The 18,207-nt window shown below is 33.0% G+C and overlaps 1 protein-coding gene and 1 long non-coding RNA gene across 5 annotated transcripts in view; both read right to left on the bottom strand.

Moving 5' to 3' along the window:
* Nucleotides 1-18,207, bottom strand: part of LOC120457867 (eukaryotic translation initiation factor 4B) — an 85,202-nt gene that overhangs the window by 54,942 nt on the left and 12,053 nt on the right. For 2 of the 4 annotated variants that reach the window (XM_039645391.1, XM_039645393.1), the window contains exons 3-4: nt 15,344-15,404; nt 13,387-13,510 (exon numbers count right to left, since the gene is read on the bottom strand). In XM_039645391.1, the coding sequence (XP_039501325.1) occupies nt 13,387-13,510; nt 15,344-15,404 (185 nt within the window). Of the gene's footprint in view, nt 1-611; nt 850-13,386; nt 13,511-15,343; nt 15,405-18,207 lie in introns of those variants that run through there. The other 2 variants (XM_039645392.1, XR_005617113.1) reach the window with 2 other exon arrangements.
* LOC122756653 lies at nt 11,082-12,958 on the bottom strand. Its single transcript, XR_006356541.1, has 2 exons — nt 12,271-12,958; nt 11,082-12,208 (listed from the first exon to the last, which is right to left on the bottom strand). It is a non-coding gene; the product is annotated as an uncharacterized LOC122756653 (long non-coding RNA).

Here is an 18,207-nt window from a genome sequence, read left to right as displayed (position 1 = left end):
AGCCATAGCAAGGACCATGTTGCAACCCGGGTGATTGCAAGGGGGTGACGGAATGTTAATGTGAGAGGCCACTGTATCGCCTCTGCGCACAGAGCATTTGCTCTCGTCCGGGCTCGACCCTCTTTTCCGCACTTACGCTCTCGCTCTCCAAACTCCGCGGTCGGCCGCCGTCGATCACCCGAGCCCGTATGAACGTCGAGATCTTAGAAGCTACAAAAGCTAGAAAGCTAAAATTAAGTATACAGAATCCAGAGACATGGGACGCAACGCAAGTTTGTTGACCCATGTTGCCGCGCCCACTTCAACGCCCACAAACCGCACAAAAGTGCCACGCGCACACTTTTAAAAAACGTTTTGATATTTTTTCATTTATATATATTTATTAGTTTTGCTAAAAACCTGTTTGCCACGCAATCAAACCGACCTTGCCTATTAATAGTGCCGTTTTGTAACTCTAACGGCTGCAAAATACCGAACGTCAAGCCCACGTAAAAAAAAAATTGTTCGATTTCATTTTTAGACTTGCATATTTTATTAAAAAACAGTCATACTGCTTCAGTTATTGTGTACTGATTTGAGTCGCTAAAAAAAAGTGTACCTTATGTGTACCATTAAAGTGTGATATACTGCAAGAAGTATTTTATTCATAAAAACGTTTACCGAAAGATGGTAATATCTTTTTACGTTTGTTAACAATGCCAATGACTCACTGTATATTTGGCTGTAAATTTTATAATATATATTTATATATGTTTTCTTTATTTTTATTTATTATTTATTGGAAACACAAATAATTTATTCCGATCCTTCATTGTCAAGTCCGGAATATTTATTAGATGTCTGCAAAACCTACAATAAAATTAAACAAACTATTAGAATAGCACGTTTTATTATTATTTTAAAAGTATATTTTATACTATTGACTTAATCAATTTGGAAATATTGTAGTATAAATACGATAAGGATGGATACAGGCCCTTAAATATGTCCTGATATGAGTGATTTAGTAATATTCAAAGTTATTTTTTGTCTTTTAAAATAATGTCTTGGAATAGGCAACATAATTTGTAAGCGCCTTGTCTGTGCAATCACAAACTATCTATTCCAAAGTAACACTTAATCTTTTAATCAACGCACTTAATGCGTTCTTCTGGGAGCGGAAGAAAAACATTTAAGCGCATGTCTCTTTCGAAAATTTATAAGTAATCGAAAAAAAATATTAATTAAAGGATTGTATATTTTTATTGGAAATCCAAGATACAAACACCGCTATTATCTAACTATATACAATATATCAGTATTCGATAATTTGTTGTGACACATAACATAACTAACATAAAACAAGAGAGAATTCTATAATCGACTTTTAGAAACCGGTTCTTAGGTAGTAAAAGTGCGAACGAGAAACTTTATATTTGTCAAGCATATCGATAGATATTGAAAAAATATATTAAAAAAAAAAAACAATAATTAAAAATAAAAATTCAAGTGTGGGAGTGATAATGGGCTTGGCAACATCAGACTTGCGCTCCTCTATGTCTCTGGAATCGACGTGCTTAATCTCAGCTTAGTTCTAGCTTTTATTGTTCCTGAGATCGGATACGGACAGACGAAGACGGCCGCTCGGTTACAAGGTCCAACCAAAGACATTAGAATAACAAGATGCGTAACGCCATACGATTTTTTCGTGGTGGCTTTTCAAGTGGCTCCAGGCTCTCTCGAAATTTTGTTCAAAAGCCAGTGAGCGGAGAGCTCTAGAGCCATCAGCTCTCTTGCACGCATTACGCATACAAGTTATCCAACCCGTAAACATAGCACTCTATCCCAGTTTATAAACAAATTTTAAATTTCAATCTAGGCGGCATTTCCTTTGTCTTTGTTTTTGTCATTGCCTTTGCCAGCGCTTAGCTCCCCGCTAAGATAAACAATCAAACTCCAAAAAAAAACACAGCTTCCGCTTGGAGACCAAACCATGGTCAACTTATTGCGCTTCAATCAAACTGCATCGGTCAGCATAATTGAATTTCACAATGCAAGAAATAATTTCAGCATCAAGCTTTTATTCTAAACATAATTGAAAGTTCAAGAAGTTTCCAAAGAAAAGCTTCTGGCCGAGGTTGAATGGATCAGGATTCAGAATCTAAGAGTCAGTCTGTTTCGGGATCGGATCGAGAACGATCGAAGATAAAATCAGATAATAGTGTCTTGTAATATTGTTTAAGTGAAAAAGTTTATCACCAATAAATTTATTAAAATATAAAAATGAAATATTTTTTTAAATAATTTTTTAACATCAATTTTAATTGGCGCCCAACGTGGGGCGGTGTCATTTAAAAGTTCTAAATAAATATTAATGATAATAAGTTAAATATAAAACGGAACTCGCGCCGCCAACAACCCATATTTTTAGAGGAAAAATTAAAACATCCTCATTAATCCAACGACATTTAACTACTGTGACAGTGATCGTGGAAAAACTTAATTGGAAATCAATTAATGCAATAATCCAATTAAGAAGTTAAAAAAAAAAAAAAAAAAAAAAAAAAGAAAGGTGGACTGAATACTTAATACGAATTACAAGAACACGATACTAAACAAAACTCAACAAAAACCGAACTCTACCAAACCAGAACTCAACAAGAAAAAGAAATGAAACCAACCCAAAAACTATAACCAAAATATTCAAAAAATATATAATAAAAAATCAACACCAAGAAGGAAGGAAGAGCAAAGGGCCATCCCCCGCCACAGCTGAATACAAAAAATTTCTTTTGAAGGAAGACCCCAACAGAACTGAAGGAAGAATACAACGGAAAGTATCGTGAGCAGAATAAAATAATTTTAAGTCTTTAAACAAGATCAGGATATACAAAATACTATAAAGTGTAAAAAAGAAAAAAAATTTAATATCTATTTAAACCATTAATATAAGAAAACAATCTGGAAAATTTAATAAAAAGTTTTGAAGATTTAAATTTAACAATGGCAACCGGAGGTTCAGCACCAATCCTCTCTGCGGGCGGGATATCCAACGCCAGCAATCTGACGATGGAATTAATTAACCGATTAATAAGTGTACAATTGAGTGAAGTAACCAGAAAAATTGAAGGGATAGAAGGGCATATAATCGCTAGCAAAAATGTAGTGGAAGATTATAAAATCCAAACAATCGACCCAACTATAAATTGTGAAACTACCCTAGAGGTTGTTAAATCTTTACCAAAATTCACAGGAGAAATAACCCAATATGTAGGCTGGAGAGAAGCGGCAGAAACTGCCATGAGTCTATACAAAATTCGAAGCGAACAATATTTTATCGCTTTAACAATTCTACGTAATAAAATCATGGGAGCAGCACATGATGCTCTAACTAACCATGGTACAGTTTTAAACTTTCAAGCAATTCTTTCCAGATTGGATTTTATTTATAACGATAAAAGACCAATCCATATTCTCGAATCAGAATTAAGCATCCTTAGGCAGGGACGTATGACCATTACAGAATTCTACAACGAGGTAAACAAGAAAATGACATTACTGATAAATAAAACCATAATGACATACGGAAAAGACAGCGAAATAACCAAAGAAACAAATAAAACAATTAGGAGCAACGCTCTTAGAATTTTTATTTCTGGATTGAACGGTTCAATCTCAGAAACACTATTTTCTCTAAACCCACCAGACTTGCCAAACGCTTTGGCAAAGTGTCAAGAATTAGAGTCTAACAACTTTCGAGCCCAATTTGCAAATAGGTATTATGGATTTAGGAATGAAAATAAAGGTCAGGGAAACAACTTAAGATTTAATACAGTTAATTCCAGACAGAATAATAATAATAACAACAATAATAATATTAATTATAATAATAATAATAACAGAATGAATAATAACTGGAATAACAACCTGAATAATAATTGGCCGCAAAACGGGAACTTCGGGCAATATAATAATTGGAATTCAAATAACAATTCTAAGGTACAACCCCCACCAGAACCAATGGAAGTCGAAAGTTTCATAAAGTATCAAAATCGTCCGAATAATAATTACTATCGTCCGAGTAATAATTACAATAGGGGGTATAATAATAACAGACAGAATTATAATAATTTTGCACACAGATATAATTATAATCATAACCAAGCTCAAAAAAGTGAACCACAAATCCATTAAAAGGGAAGCAACTGGGACAGTAAGTCAACCAGCCCAGAAAGGTATGAGAATAAATAACATTGATGAGGATCATTTTTTAAATCAAGGTCCTACAGAGGAATGCCTCATATAACAAGAATAGACAGAATTACAAAAAAACAACTAAAAATATTGATTGACACAGGAGCCTCTTCTTGCTATATCAAAAAGGAATTTATAAAAATAAAAAAGAATTACCAATTTACAAGAGAGTATCAACAGTTCATGGATACTCAATTATAAAATATTACCATATACTAACAATATTTGAAGCGAAACATATATTTTATGAAATAGAAGGTTTGGAATCCGACTTATTAATTGGGTACAATCTATTAAGGAAAATTGGAGCTAAAATAGATGTAGATAAAGGTATTCTTGAATATAATGGAAAAAGGAAAAACTAGAATGTTATGACAATGAAGAGAAAAACGATTTGTGTTTAATTGGAGAAAATAATACTCTTCCATTAAAAGAATATATTATAAAGAAATACTTTTGCAATCAAATAGAATATAAAACTGAATCAGTTATTGCAGAAGGAAGTAATTATAGCTGGAGATCTTATAATCTCGAGCACGCAGACGATGTTAATTCCGTCAAATTACAATTGAAAGTTTGGGATCAAAAAATCCTGAACAAGCCGACGATGTTAATTCCGTCAAATTACAATTGAAAAGTTTTGGATTAAAAAATCCTGAACACGCCGACGATGTTATTTCCGTCAAATTACAATCAAAAAGCTTAGGATCAAAAAATCCTGATCACTCCGACGTTGAATTATCCGTCAACAATAAAACTAATAGTTTGGGATCCACAAATCCTGAACACGCCGTCGTTGAATTTTCCGACAAAGAAAAATTCATAATCTAATAATAAATTCAAATCAACTGAAAAATTTCGAAAATAAAATTATGAATAAAATTGAAAAGGAGCATTCTAAAATAAATATGCAAATCCCTTTTCGAACCGATATTCGAGGAGAAATAAATACTGTCAATGACAGGCCAATTTATAGCAAACAATATCCTTATGCTATGTCAGTCTCAGATTTCGTTAATAATGAAATCGATAGAATGTTAAAAGAACAAATAATAAGACCTAGTAAAAGCCCCTATAATTCACCAGTCTTAGTAGTACCCAAAAAAGGTCAAAACGAAGATGGAACTCTAAAACACCGACTAGTTATCGACTATAAAAAATTAAACGAAAGCACAATACCGGACAGATACCCGATGCAAGACCCGTCTGTAATACTATCTAACTTAGGAAAGTCAAAATATTTCTCAACAATTGATTTGGAATCAGGATTCCACCAAATTTTAATGAAAGAGTCAGATATTGAAAAAACAGCCTTTTCTATTAATAACGGGAAATTTGAATTCTTACGTATGCCATTTGGGTTAACAAACGCCCCCAGAATATTTCAAAGAGCAATGGACGATATATTAAGAGAACAAGTCGGAAAAACTTGTCATGTTTATATGGATGACATAATAATCTTTTCAAATACAATTGAACAACATTATACTGACCTAATTCAAATAATTAATATTTTACAACAAGCTAATATGAAAATTTCTCTTGAAAAATCGAAATTCTTTAAATTAGAAACAGCATTTCTTGGTTATATCGTTTCCCACAATGTAATTAAAACGGATCCTGAAAAAATTTACACAATTATGAAGTATCCGATTCCAAAAAACATTAGAGAACTTCGAAGTTTCCTGGGACTCACTGGATATTACCGAAAATTTGTCCGAAACTATGCAAAAATTGCCAAACCCCTAACCAAATACTTAGGAGGAGATAATGGTAAAATTTCTAGAAGAATGTCTACAAAAATTACAATACAGTTAGATGATCCAGCTGTAAAAGCTTTTAACGAACTAAAAGATAATTTAATAGCACAAGTGGAATTAGTCCAACCAGATTACAACAAAAAATTCACTTTGACAACAGACGCATCAGATGTAGCTATCGGAGCGGTATTATCACAGGATAGTAAACCAATTACTTTCATATCCAAAACTTTAAATAAACCGAACAACTTTACGCTACTAATAAAAAAGAATTGTTAGCCATAGTTTGGGCTCTTAAAAATCTCAGAAATTATTTATATGGAGTAATCGGTATAGAAATACAAACAGACCATCAATCTTTATCTTTTACAATCTCGGATAAAAACCCGAACATAGAAATGAAAAGATGGTATTCTTTTATAGAAAGTTTCACCCCAAAAATAATATATAAGCCCGGAACAACAAATGTCGTCGCTGACGCATTATCTCGAATAAAATTAAATAACCTTACAGACAGCGATATAGAACAATCAAGCTCAGATCAAAATACACAGCATTCTGCCGAAAGTAGTTTTGAAAATGTAATACAAGAGACCCGTAAACCGTTAAATCAGTTTCAACAACAACTGTTATTAACAACGGGAAGGTATACAATACATGAGTCATTGAAAGTTTTTGACAAGACACGACATATAATCGAATATGATACGCCAGAAAATTTAATAACAATATTAAGGGAATATCTACCACCGAACATAACGGTAGGAATTCATTGCACCTTAGAAGATCTTTATCATATTCAATTACCTTTAAAAAATAACTTTACTAACAAATTTCTTTTACTAAAATATTTCTACAAGACGTGGAAAAAAATGAAGATAGGGCGATTATAATAGAAGAAACACATTGTCGAGCTCATAGAGGACTAGACGAAAACTACAAACAAATCAATAGATTATATTATTGGCCAAATTTACTTACCAAATTAAGGGAATACATAAAAAATTGTACAATTTGCAACGAAAATAAATATAACAGGCATCCAATTAAAATTCCTATTGGGGAAGCTCCTATCCCAACTAAAGAGGGAGAAAATTTACACATCGATATTTATTACGCGCAGAATCTTATTTTCTTAACTTGTATTGACGCATATTCAAAATTCCTAGTAGTAAAAGAAATTCAAAATAAACTAAACATCGAGAATAAAGTAATGGAATTACTTCAACAATTTCCACACGCCAAAGTAATTATGACCGATAATGAACCGAGCTTTACCTCTGCTCAATTTAAATCCTTTGCACAAAGATGTGGTTTAACTCTACATTTCGCAGACCCCAGACATAGTACCTCGAACGGACAAATTGAAAGGGCACATTCGACATTAACAGAATTAGCTCGTTGCATAAAAGAAGAATTTAATCTCATTGACTATTCTGAAATAATTATTAGAGCCGCAAAAGAATTCAATCAGAGTATTCATTCTACAACAAACCAAAAACCTTTTGATATTCTCTATAATAAAATTGAACACAAAAACATTCCAAACATTCTGAAGAACACTCAGGAAAAAATGTTAGAAACACATAATGAAGGCCGTAAAGAAAAAGAATATCATGTAGGACAGGTTGTTTATGAAAAGAAACATGGGGAAAGAAATAAGCTAAAAACAAGATATAAAAAACAGATTGTTAAGGAAAACCTACCTAATAAAATAGTAATCAATAGTAGAAACAGAACTATTCACAAAGACAATATTAAGTTTTAACAAATATTATATTTCTTTTAAATTTACAGACAATGCATTTCTTGTTACTTCTAATACCATTCGTAGTGATAGCCACTTCAGAAATAATTGATTACTCCAATCACGAATTTTTCCTGTTCAAAGACAAAAAGGATGTTCTTACTTACGAATCCTATAGCGATTTATTCCACGTAACCAATTTAAGTTTTTATAAAGAAATAATCAATGTTGAAACAGAAAACATAAAGAGAGACACTAACAAAAGATCACAATGGGAAATCACATACGACTTAGAAGTTATCGAACTAATTTTATCACAGTTAACATCATCTAGATCCAAAAGGGAATTAATGAATTAGGCACCGTGTGGAAGTGGTTAGCTGGAACTCCGGATCATGACGACTTCGTCAAAATTCAAAATACAATCAATGACTTAATAGAAAATAATAACAAACAATTTATTATCAATTCCAAATTGTTTAAAGAAATAGAATCTCTTTCTGATGATTTTAAACATGTATTTATGGACCAAGATTTACCATTAAGAAAACATCGCCTAAAACTTTTAACATTTGACTTGCAAAATTTAATCGATACTATCACATTAGCTAAAATTGATGTCTTTAATACTAAAATTTTAAACCATGAAGATATAAAAGAAATATTAAGTCACGAATTAAGACCAGTAATCATTGCAGACCTAATGGATATCTCTGTGTTCAAAATCGTATTACATAAAGAACTCTTAATAATTTATGTAAAATACCCTATAGTTTATAACAGATGCGAAATATACTATGCTAGAGCGATTTCAAAAGGCGATGGAAAACTAGTAATAAGCAATCAAGTCGCAAAATGCGACAATACATATTATGAAATGTCTACATTTAAGACCGAACTTTTTAACAATTACTGTACTATAAGTAAGGAAAAAACTTGTTTTACCAAATTATTAAATGGAGAAAAATCCACTTGTAAGAAAATAAGGGAAAAAAATAAGGAAATAGATATCATCCAAGATGGTGCCATTTTTATAAATGGTTACAATATTGTTAACAACTCCCACTTAAATGGGTCATTTCTAATAACATTTAACGGAACAACCACAATAAACAACATTTCATATACAAATTTAGAAAGTAAAATTCTTGAATACATAACCACAAACCATTTTACAGATTATGAAATATCCGATTACATATTGTCCAATAACTCGGAACTCTCTCTAGATAATATAAACATTTTAAATCCCTTCATTAAAATAAGTAATACCAAGATATCACTTTCTTTTATATTATTAATTTTATTCATTTTGTATTTGATTACTACATTAATAGTAAAATTCAGATATTTTTTATTTGTAACCAAACAAAAACGGCCAGAACTAGAAAAACCAAATAATGAGGAAGTATTTTTAACAGAATTAAATGAACGTTTAAACGAAATTCGTAATGAAGCGGGACGCGTCATTTTAGAAGGGGGAGAGTTATCCAACCCGTAAACATAGCACTCTATCCCAGTTTATAAACAAATTTTAAATTTCAATCTAGGCGGCATTTCCTTTGTCTTTGTTTTTGTCATTGCCTTTGCCAGCGCTTAGCTCCCCGCTAAGATAAACAATCAAACTCCAAAAAAAAACACAGCTTCCGCTTGGAGACCAAACCATGGTCAACTTATTGCGCTTCAATCAAACTGCATCGGTCAGCATAATTGAATTTCACAATGCAAGAAATAATTTCAGCATCAAGCTTTTATTCTAAACATAATTGAAAGTTCAAGAAGTTTCCAAAGAAAAGCTTCTGGCCGAGGTTGAATGGATCAGGATTCAGAATCTAAGAGTCAGTCTGTTTCGGGATCGGATCGAGAACGATCGAAGATAAAATCAGATAATAGTGTCTTGTAATATTGTTTAAGTGAAAAAGTTTATCACCAATAAATTTATTAAAATATAAAAATAAAATATTTTTTTAAATAATTTTTTAACATCAATTTTAATTTACACGTATGCACAAGCATTGTAAAAATGACAAAATATTCCCTTCATTTTAGAAGTTCTTAGACTTTAAATCTATATTATTTTTTATAAATTGCCACCACTTAAAAACTCTAGTTTTGCATTGCCTTAACATAACAATTATTTAAATTCAACATAGAAATAATAATAGCACAATCTATGTACCTAATAATGCATAATAATTTTCAAATATGATTTTATATTAGAATAGTTTTCATTAGAGTATTCAGCGTGCGACGTGTGCAAAATATAAGACGTCGATGATTCTTCGGTGCTTATGTCCGCACTTCGTGCATCAATGAAATCAATTTTGCAATAAAGAGTTTCCATATTTTTATTTATGTTATAATTAATATTTGAGTTTATGAATTATTTTTATGAAATATTTTAAATGTAATTTCTTTTTTTTTTAAATTCTTTGTTTTAAATTACAGTAGTTTTAATAATTTACTTTATATACATTTTAATTATTTACTATAGTTATTTAGTCAAATTACTAGTATAAATTTCAGTATTTAAAATGCAAATAAGATTCACTTAAATTATTTTTTATATTTTATTTTGATATTTTTAAAAAGCGCGCAATTATGGGTGGTAAGAAATGCTCTACGAGTACCGGGTATAAAAAACTTTTTTCAAACCATAAGAGTTACGAATCGAAATTGACCAAAACATTAATCAAATTTGTTTCTTAGATCAAAATTGATTTCGGGCCTAAAATCGTCTTCTACACGATCTCCTTTATTGTTTTTACTCATACAAGCAAGACAATTCTATTAGGCGAGCGAAAAGAGAGCAATTTTGGTCGTCACCAAAAAAGTGGCTGCATAGTGCAAAACCAATGTATGGCCGTTACGCATCTAGTTATTATAATATCTTTGGTCCAACTCATGTCCCGTTAGTTCACGGTGTGTCCTCTTTGTGCTTGTTCAAAGTCCACACCGTTACCGTTCGACCTCCAGCGCGGTACCGTTAGATCACGGTCTCTCCGCTTTGCAGGGGTTAAAGGTCTATTATTTTACCGTTTGACCTGACCGCCCTGGACTCATCTCGCATTCCAGCCGTCTTCTTTGTTGCTAGGCCGATCTCCAGCACCCGGATTTGTGGGGGTTTTAAGGTTCCTCACAAAGCAGACAAAGAAGTGCGAAGCATTTTTCCGCACAAAAGTCCACTTTTTTTCCATTTCTAACAGTATTCCAGAAAATATTAAAAAATCTTGTTCACACTTTTACTAGCTTAGTCGGGAAACTCGACTATAGCGTTCTCTCTTGGTTTATATTTATTATTTTTATATTTCTATCATATATACATATGTATTATATTTTTAAAAAAATGTATTTTGTTACAATTTGTGCTTATTACATAGAGTTCTTTGATTGCTAACATTTAAATGAATATACACATTATGGATGGAAGAATACTTTCTAAAAGCTAGAAAGGTATCTTTTTGAGAGGAAAGTTTGTGTGGCCATACTCTTGTCATGGGTGGGGTTTGAACCCACGACCTCGTGTTTAACAGGTAGTTGCGCTATCCACTACACTACGAGGCCCCTCCGCCCGTGGTCGCACGGACTTCAAATTTTGTATGCAAACTATTTGTGTTTTCTAGAAAATCAGAAATTAGAAGGACTATCTAAAAAACTATCCATATACTACGAATAAGATTACAAATAGAAATTGTTCTAAGCATCGTTCTAAGCTTAGCTTCAGAAGGTAAGTTAATAAACTTTAAGACCAACATTAAGACGTTTTTTTGAACCGGTTGAATACTGTCCGAGTGAACTCCGTATTATGGGCTCAAAACTGATGTTCCATACTCAAGAATCGGATAGACTAGCAAAATGTGTACGTATTAGTCATGTGGAGATCATCGAATTCCTTTAACCACCGTTTATTAAATCTGGCACACCCCTGGTTTTATAAATAATTAACGAAACGTAATTGTCTTGCATACAGAACCCGTGCAATTCAGTCCAAAGAGCACCCACTTAAAGTGTACGTCGCGGGTAAGTCACGATAAAAAGTGAGCATACACATAGAGGCATTTAAGTTTTCTAAGTTATCCCGCCACCATTTTTGAAAGCTGTCTAGATCAAATTGTTAGTCCGAATGGAAAAAAATGTCCTTATACTGCAGACATAATTTAACATCCTCTGCGTACATAAGTACACGCGAATGTTTAAAAACTAAGGGAAGGTAATATTAAATAGATAAAAATGAGCGAACCAACTTGACTCCCTTGGGGAACGGCTGATGTGATTAGGAGATTCAAATAACTTTAAATCCAATTTATTCCAGAAGTGAATGATTAACCAAGTCAGATTCTTGACTAAAGTCCGTGCTTGAAAGTTATTTTTAAAGCCCTTTATTCCGATGGAAGTAAGCTCCAAAAGTATTTGTTGATCTGCGTTTTATAAAACCGTGCTGACATGATATATTTGACCTACAAACGTGCTGCAAATAAGGAGTGATAACATTTTCAAAAAACTTGGGGATATTCGACAATTTATAAATACCTCTGTAATAAATTGCATTTAATTTGTTATCACTACACTGATAAGATCACAAATGGCACAGAACCTATGCACAAAGCCAGAATTTCCCTAGGGACTTGGGAAATGGACAGGCTCCACACGCTGAGTATCGGAAAACAGTGAGCTTTCGTTTAGAGTGGGAAAAAAAATGTGGTTCAGAAAAGTTAACGTGGAATAGGTTGTTTGCAAAAACTGGGCATTTAGATCCACTACTGCCTGATCCGATGTTATCGGTATATCGGCGTCATATGAACTTCATAAAAAAATGGCGGCCGATGTCTTTGCTGTACATATGTACATTGCTTATTATAATTTGCTTAATTGCTTATTATGAGTCTGATTGCAAATGAGGGTCAAATGTTTGAGACTGATTGCAAATGAGGGTCAAATGTTTTTTTTTTAGATAAGCGAAAGCTTTACCTAGATTGGATCGAATGATACACGAGTGAATTTTAAAATTTCCAAATATTTTAGTGCCAAAAATAAAGAACATAAAAAAGACCAGACCTACTCCTTTCGTGGCAATTTACTTCTCCTTGACAAATAATAGCTATGAAAATAGAGAAGGCGCCAACGCTAAGGCCCACAAGGGTACCTGTACGTAATTATACCCGTTACTCGTAGAGTATAAGGGTATACTAGATTCGTTGAAAAGTGTGTAACAGGCAGGAGGAAGCGTTTCCGACCATATAAAGTATATTTATTCTTGATCAGTATCAATAGCCGAGTCGATCTGGCCATGTCCGTCCGTATGAACGCTGAGATCTCAGGAACTACTAAAGCTAGAAAGTTGAGATTAAGCACACAGACTCCAGAGGCATAGACGCGGCGCAAGTTTGTCAATTCATGTTGCCACGCCCACTCTTACGCCATTTTATTAAAATCGGACAGTTTATGATTTGTTTATAACATAATCATAAATGTGTAAAGATCATACAGTAACTTCTAAATTATGCTGTTTGTCATGCATTAGAAATAATGAACAAATTATCACAAGAAATGGCTTTCGCTGCTGACAGCATCGAAACTTTAACTTAACAATATGGTTTGTAGGCTCTATAATGAGGGCACAACAAGATAACAACATATTTTACTCACAAGTTCATTCTGGGAAATTTTCTTCGGCAGTGAACGGTCATTCCGAGAATCTCGTTTGATTTTCATATCCTCCAAATTTTTGCTCTCCCCGTTGGTATGACCTCGTTCTCTTAAAAGTTCAAGCCTAAAAAGAAAATGTAAAACAACAATTCAATAATTTATTTAAAAAATAAAATTTATGTATGTTATATGTAAAATTCTTCACGGAACTTAAGATGAGAAATTGTTTTGAAATACTGTCATCCTCTCTTTAATAGTAATTTGTCAAGAACAATTTTGGTTTGATAAAACAAAAATGTATATCCTGTCTCTTTTGTAAATTGTAAAATATGGTTAAGCTTTCTTAATTTAGTGGTATGCTCAAAATTGCATAAAAAAAAAAAAGTATGTTTATGTTTTATAAAAGGTTGAAGGTTGCGATTGGGCGCACATTTTCTTGAAAAGTAGACTCGAGTAGTCTTAAAACTCCCCACAACAGCGATGGAGGATGTCATGCGGAAGGAGTCAAGGGCAGCCTGGTCCAACGGTAAACCATAGACCTTGAACCACTGCAAAGCAGAGAGAACTTCTTACCGAATACAGCTGCGAAAAAAATAAAATACCACCACTTGGCCAATATATGTTTCAATAAGTCCCCTACCTACAATTAAGGATTTAAAAGGAGCTGAAATACCTCCTTAGAAAGGATAAACAATTAACTTATTAGGAAATAAAAAAGAACTACAATTGTTCTATTTATCCTTCTCTTAAATAAAAAACTCTCTTAGGAAAAATAAAATAGCACCACTTCATAAAAAATGCTTACATTTTCAATTTTAAAATTAATAGTATCAAATTCACTAAAACAAATGTTTGCGTATTAAAACTACACCCATATCACCAAATTAATATTTGGTAGTGTATCCCTTATTCCCAATAACAGGTGCTCAACGTTTTGGCATGGAATTCCAGGTCCTGGATATCTTGCTCCAGGACACCGTGATAACTACAACTGTTTTTCTCATATCCGGCCAAGGATTTTCGATGATTTATTTTGGAACCAATCCTTGGCTTTCCTGCTGGTGTGCTTGGAGTCATAGTCTTGTTGGAAGACCCATTTTAGCGGCATATCGTATTCGGCAAAAGGTAGCATCACCGTCACCAAAATATACACAAACAAATGTTGATCACACAACCTCACCTTTTCTCACACAAAAAATTAAAAAAAATAAAGGTATGGCTCCTACTATACATTTTTTTCATATTCGGATAGGGAATAGCTTTATGCGAAAAATCGATATTTCCTAATAACGGTGCCGCAACCTTAATTTATTTGATCGAGAATAAAATACGCTATGGTGGTGCTATTATTTTTTGCAACTGTACATTAGAATAACAAGAGTAGAGTATATTAGATTCGTTGAAAAGTATAGAACAGGCAGAAGGAAGCGTTTCCGACCATATAAAGTAAATATATTCTTGATCAGGATCAAAAGCCGAGTCGACCTGGCCATGTCCGTCAGTCTGTCCATATGAACGTCGAGATCTCAGTAACTATAAAAGCTAGAAAGTTGAGACTCAGCAGACTCAGATACATAGGCACAGCGCAAGTTTGTCGATTCAAGTTGCCACGCCCACAAACCGCACAAAGCGCTTACACTTTTGAAAAATGTTTTGATTATTTTTTTGTTAGTCTTGTAAATTTCTATCATTTTGCCAAAAAACTTTTTGTCACCCTCAGTTTAACGCCCACAAACCGCCCAAAGCTGCCATGCACCTTTTTTCATTTTTTGTATTAGTCTTGTAAATTTCTATCGATTTGCCAAAAACTGTCAGTGTTGAAAAGCCTCCTTCGCACTTTCACTAGCTGAGTAACGGGTATCAGATAGTTGGGGGAACTCGAGGTTTGTTTTAAACCTTTTTTCTGGACTTCAAATTTGATCCGAATTTTTTTCTTACAACGCCAATTTTGAAATACCTGTTAAACTGGCCTCGGGGATGATTCAATTTATTGATTTCTTCGTCACGCAGTATTTCACCTGAAAAAAACGCACAATGTTATTCAGTGTTCTTAATTTTTGGCAAATGCGCAAGCAATAACTTTACAGTTGCGTGCCGTGAACAATTATCAAATGCTACAAAAACAAAAAAACAATATTACCATTCAATTGAACTATTTTTGTACCTACTACTCGTAGAGTAAGAGGGTATACTAGATTTGTTAAAAGTATGTAACAGGTAGCAGGAAGTGTTTCTGACCCCTTAAAGTATATATATTTTTACCGATCCTATATTTATAATCAGTATCGATAAGCAAGTCGATTGTGCCATGTTTGTCCGTATAAGCGTCGTGATCTCGGAAAAAGGTAGTAAGAAGTTGGACATGCAGACTCTAGTGACGCTTACGCTGGGTAAGTTTGTTTCTGAACGTTGCCACGCCCATTTTAACGCCCACAAATCGCTTACACTTTTAAAAACAGTGAAATTTCCTGTTCGAAATCCCACTAGCTGAGACTCATTTCTGCAAGGACTTTACCGAATTGAATTTCTCTCTACTATCACTCTGTTGGCTTTTAAATCAACTTTAAAGAAATTTTTAGCATACCACTTGGTTGCTTAATTTAAATCCGGCAGCCCGAATTGAATTTCTCTCTACTATCACTCTGTTGGCTTTTAAATCAACTTTAAAGAAACTTATAGCACACCACTTGGTTGCTTAATTTAAATCCGGCAGCTCGAAAATTATTAATGCAGGTAATGACATGCCAGTAATATATAAGCCAACACCACAAATGTTTTGATTAGAACATTTGGAGCTGCACGGGTATCCGCTTGCTCAACACTCGTCAACAAAGGTACTTGGGGTCGCACGAGCGTCCGGTTACATAAAAGTGCAGACGTAGCGTGAGAATCAGCATAGCCAACGAGTGCAGCAATAATCAAAGCAGAGCAGCACCGACGCCAGCAGCATAGGTGGGCAGGCGAAATTAGGTAGGGACACATTTGTAAAACTAAAGTCAGTTCTGTTTTTGCGAATTATTAATAAAGACCTTATGGTCATAAAACTAAAAAAAAAAATATAATTTTTTATTAATTGAAACTCTTTTTTGAGTTAACTTATATTCACCATTTTTATTATTTGTTGTTCATAATTGCGTATGATTTTGATGTGGCTTTTAATCAATTCTAACCGTTACAAATGTTGCTAAATTTTGTTTTAAGTTTCCCACGGTAAAATGGGAGGCAGTCGTCTCTGTACAAAAAAAATGTATGTATGCCCCACAAAAAAATTATATTAATATTAAATAACAAAATAAGAACTCTTTCGGAAAAACCCTTTTTATATCTTTGCGATTGTATAATAACTTCAGACCACACAGTAAGGGGGGCAATATTTGCTACCTTACACAGTATATCTAACACTTAGTTATATAAAAAACAAATTAACAATTTGATATAAACAATGTACAAAAGTTGTAATATCAACTTTTGTGCCGAAAATGGTTTATATAATTAAGAAATTATATATACTTAGAAATTCAACATCCAAAATTTATTCGTTCGCCACGCATTATTAATTTATTTATTTCCCGAAAGTTTCATATACATAGTAGATAAATCGGAACCGACTAGAACCGGCCATAAAACCTTATATACATTTGCATAACATTTACATGTTTGACTTCACTGTTCGTTGGAATACGTAAATAAAAATTATTTTGTATTCCAACATTTGAAGCATCTTTTGTTTTTTCTAAAATGGGTCGGAAAAAAACTTTAAACGATTTTGAAAATGGTACAATATTGAAATCTGTATTGAAATCCTATAAAATTACCAAGAAAATTGGCTGCAGCAGGGCAAAAATATGCAGCAACAGCATTGGACAGAATAGTAGACTTCGTATGGAAATGCGTACACGACTGAACTCAAAAATGATTTTCTTTAGCTTTAAGAGATTAATGGTTATATTTCATAGACGTACCAACATTTCAAATTCTGACTTTGCGGTCTATTTTTAGGTAAAATATGTAACCGACATCAAATCTCGGCAAAACAAAGGTAGAATAAATGTATAATATTCTTTGCAAGTGCAGGAATACCTGATTTACCGAAGTAAATCGATTCCCTACCATTCCCTGGGTTTGGAGTATAAGGTGTTATTCTTGAATATGTTCTTTATCAGAATCAAAGGAGATCGGGTCCCCCCACGTCCCACCCCGAATTTCCCAGGCAAAAGATACTTTCAACTCAGGGTACAAAACGCGCAAATTGTGCTACAAGCGCAGTTGCTGCGCAGCACGAAATTGTATGGCGGTCATACATTTTTTCCTGTATTGGCGGCTTGCTTTTTAATCCCTGACTTTGTAATAATTTAAATGAATGTATAATGATTAACTATTCTTCAAAAATAATTAATGAAGTTAAATTGTATGATTATTTTTAATTATTTGTAAAAAAAAAAGACTAAAATAGATAAAAATTGACGAAATACAAAATAAAAAATAACATTTTTTCTTTAAAATTTATTTATTTTTTGTTTTTAAAACATTAAATATGTACCATATTAGCATTTTCAGAGAAAACAAATGAAACGAATTTGTCGAAATGCGATACAAATTAAGAAAACTGCCTCCAAAAAAATTTATTTTCGAGTATAAAATCTACTATTTATCACACCATATTGTATGACCCCTTAATCGGAAGGTATTAAAATTACCTTTCATTAAAAAATTATGAAAATATCTGAACTGGTTCAAGAGTTATGATTTTAGTAAAGCAAAAGTATCTAATGCTCCACTGTGCGACGTTCTGAAACAAGATTGCATTGCGTAGGCTAGACC

This window comes from Drosophila santomea, unplaced genomic scaffold (assembly GCF_016746245.2).
Source record: "Drosophila santomea strain STO CAGO 1482 unplaced genomic scaffold, Prin_Dsan_1.1 Segkk85_quiver_pilon_scaf, whole genome shotgun sequence".
Classification (NCBI taxonomy): domain Eukaryota; kingdom Metazoa; phylum Arthropoda; class Insecta; order Diptera; family Drosophilidae; genus Drosophila; species Drosophila santomea.
This window is presented reverse-complemented; position numbering and strand designations above follow the sequence as displayed.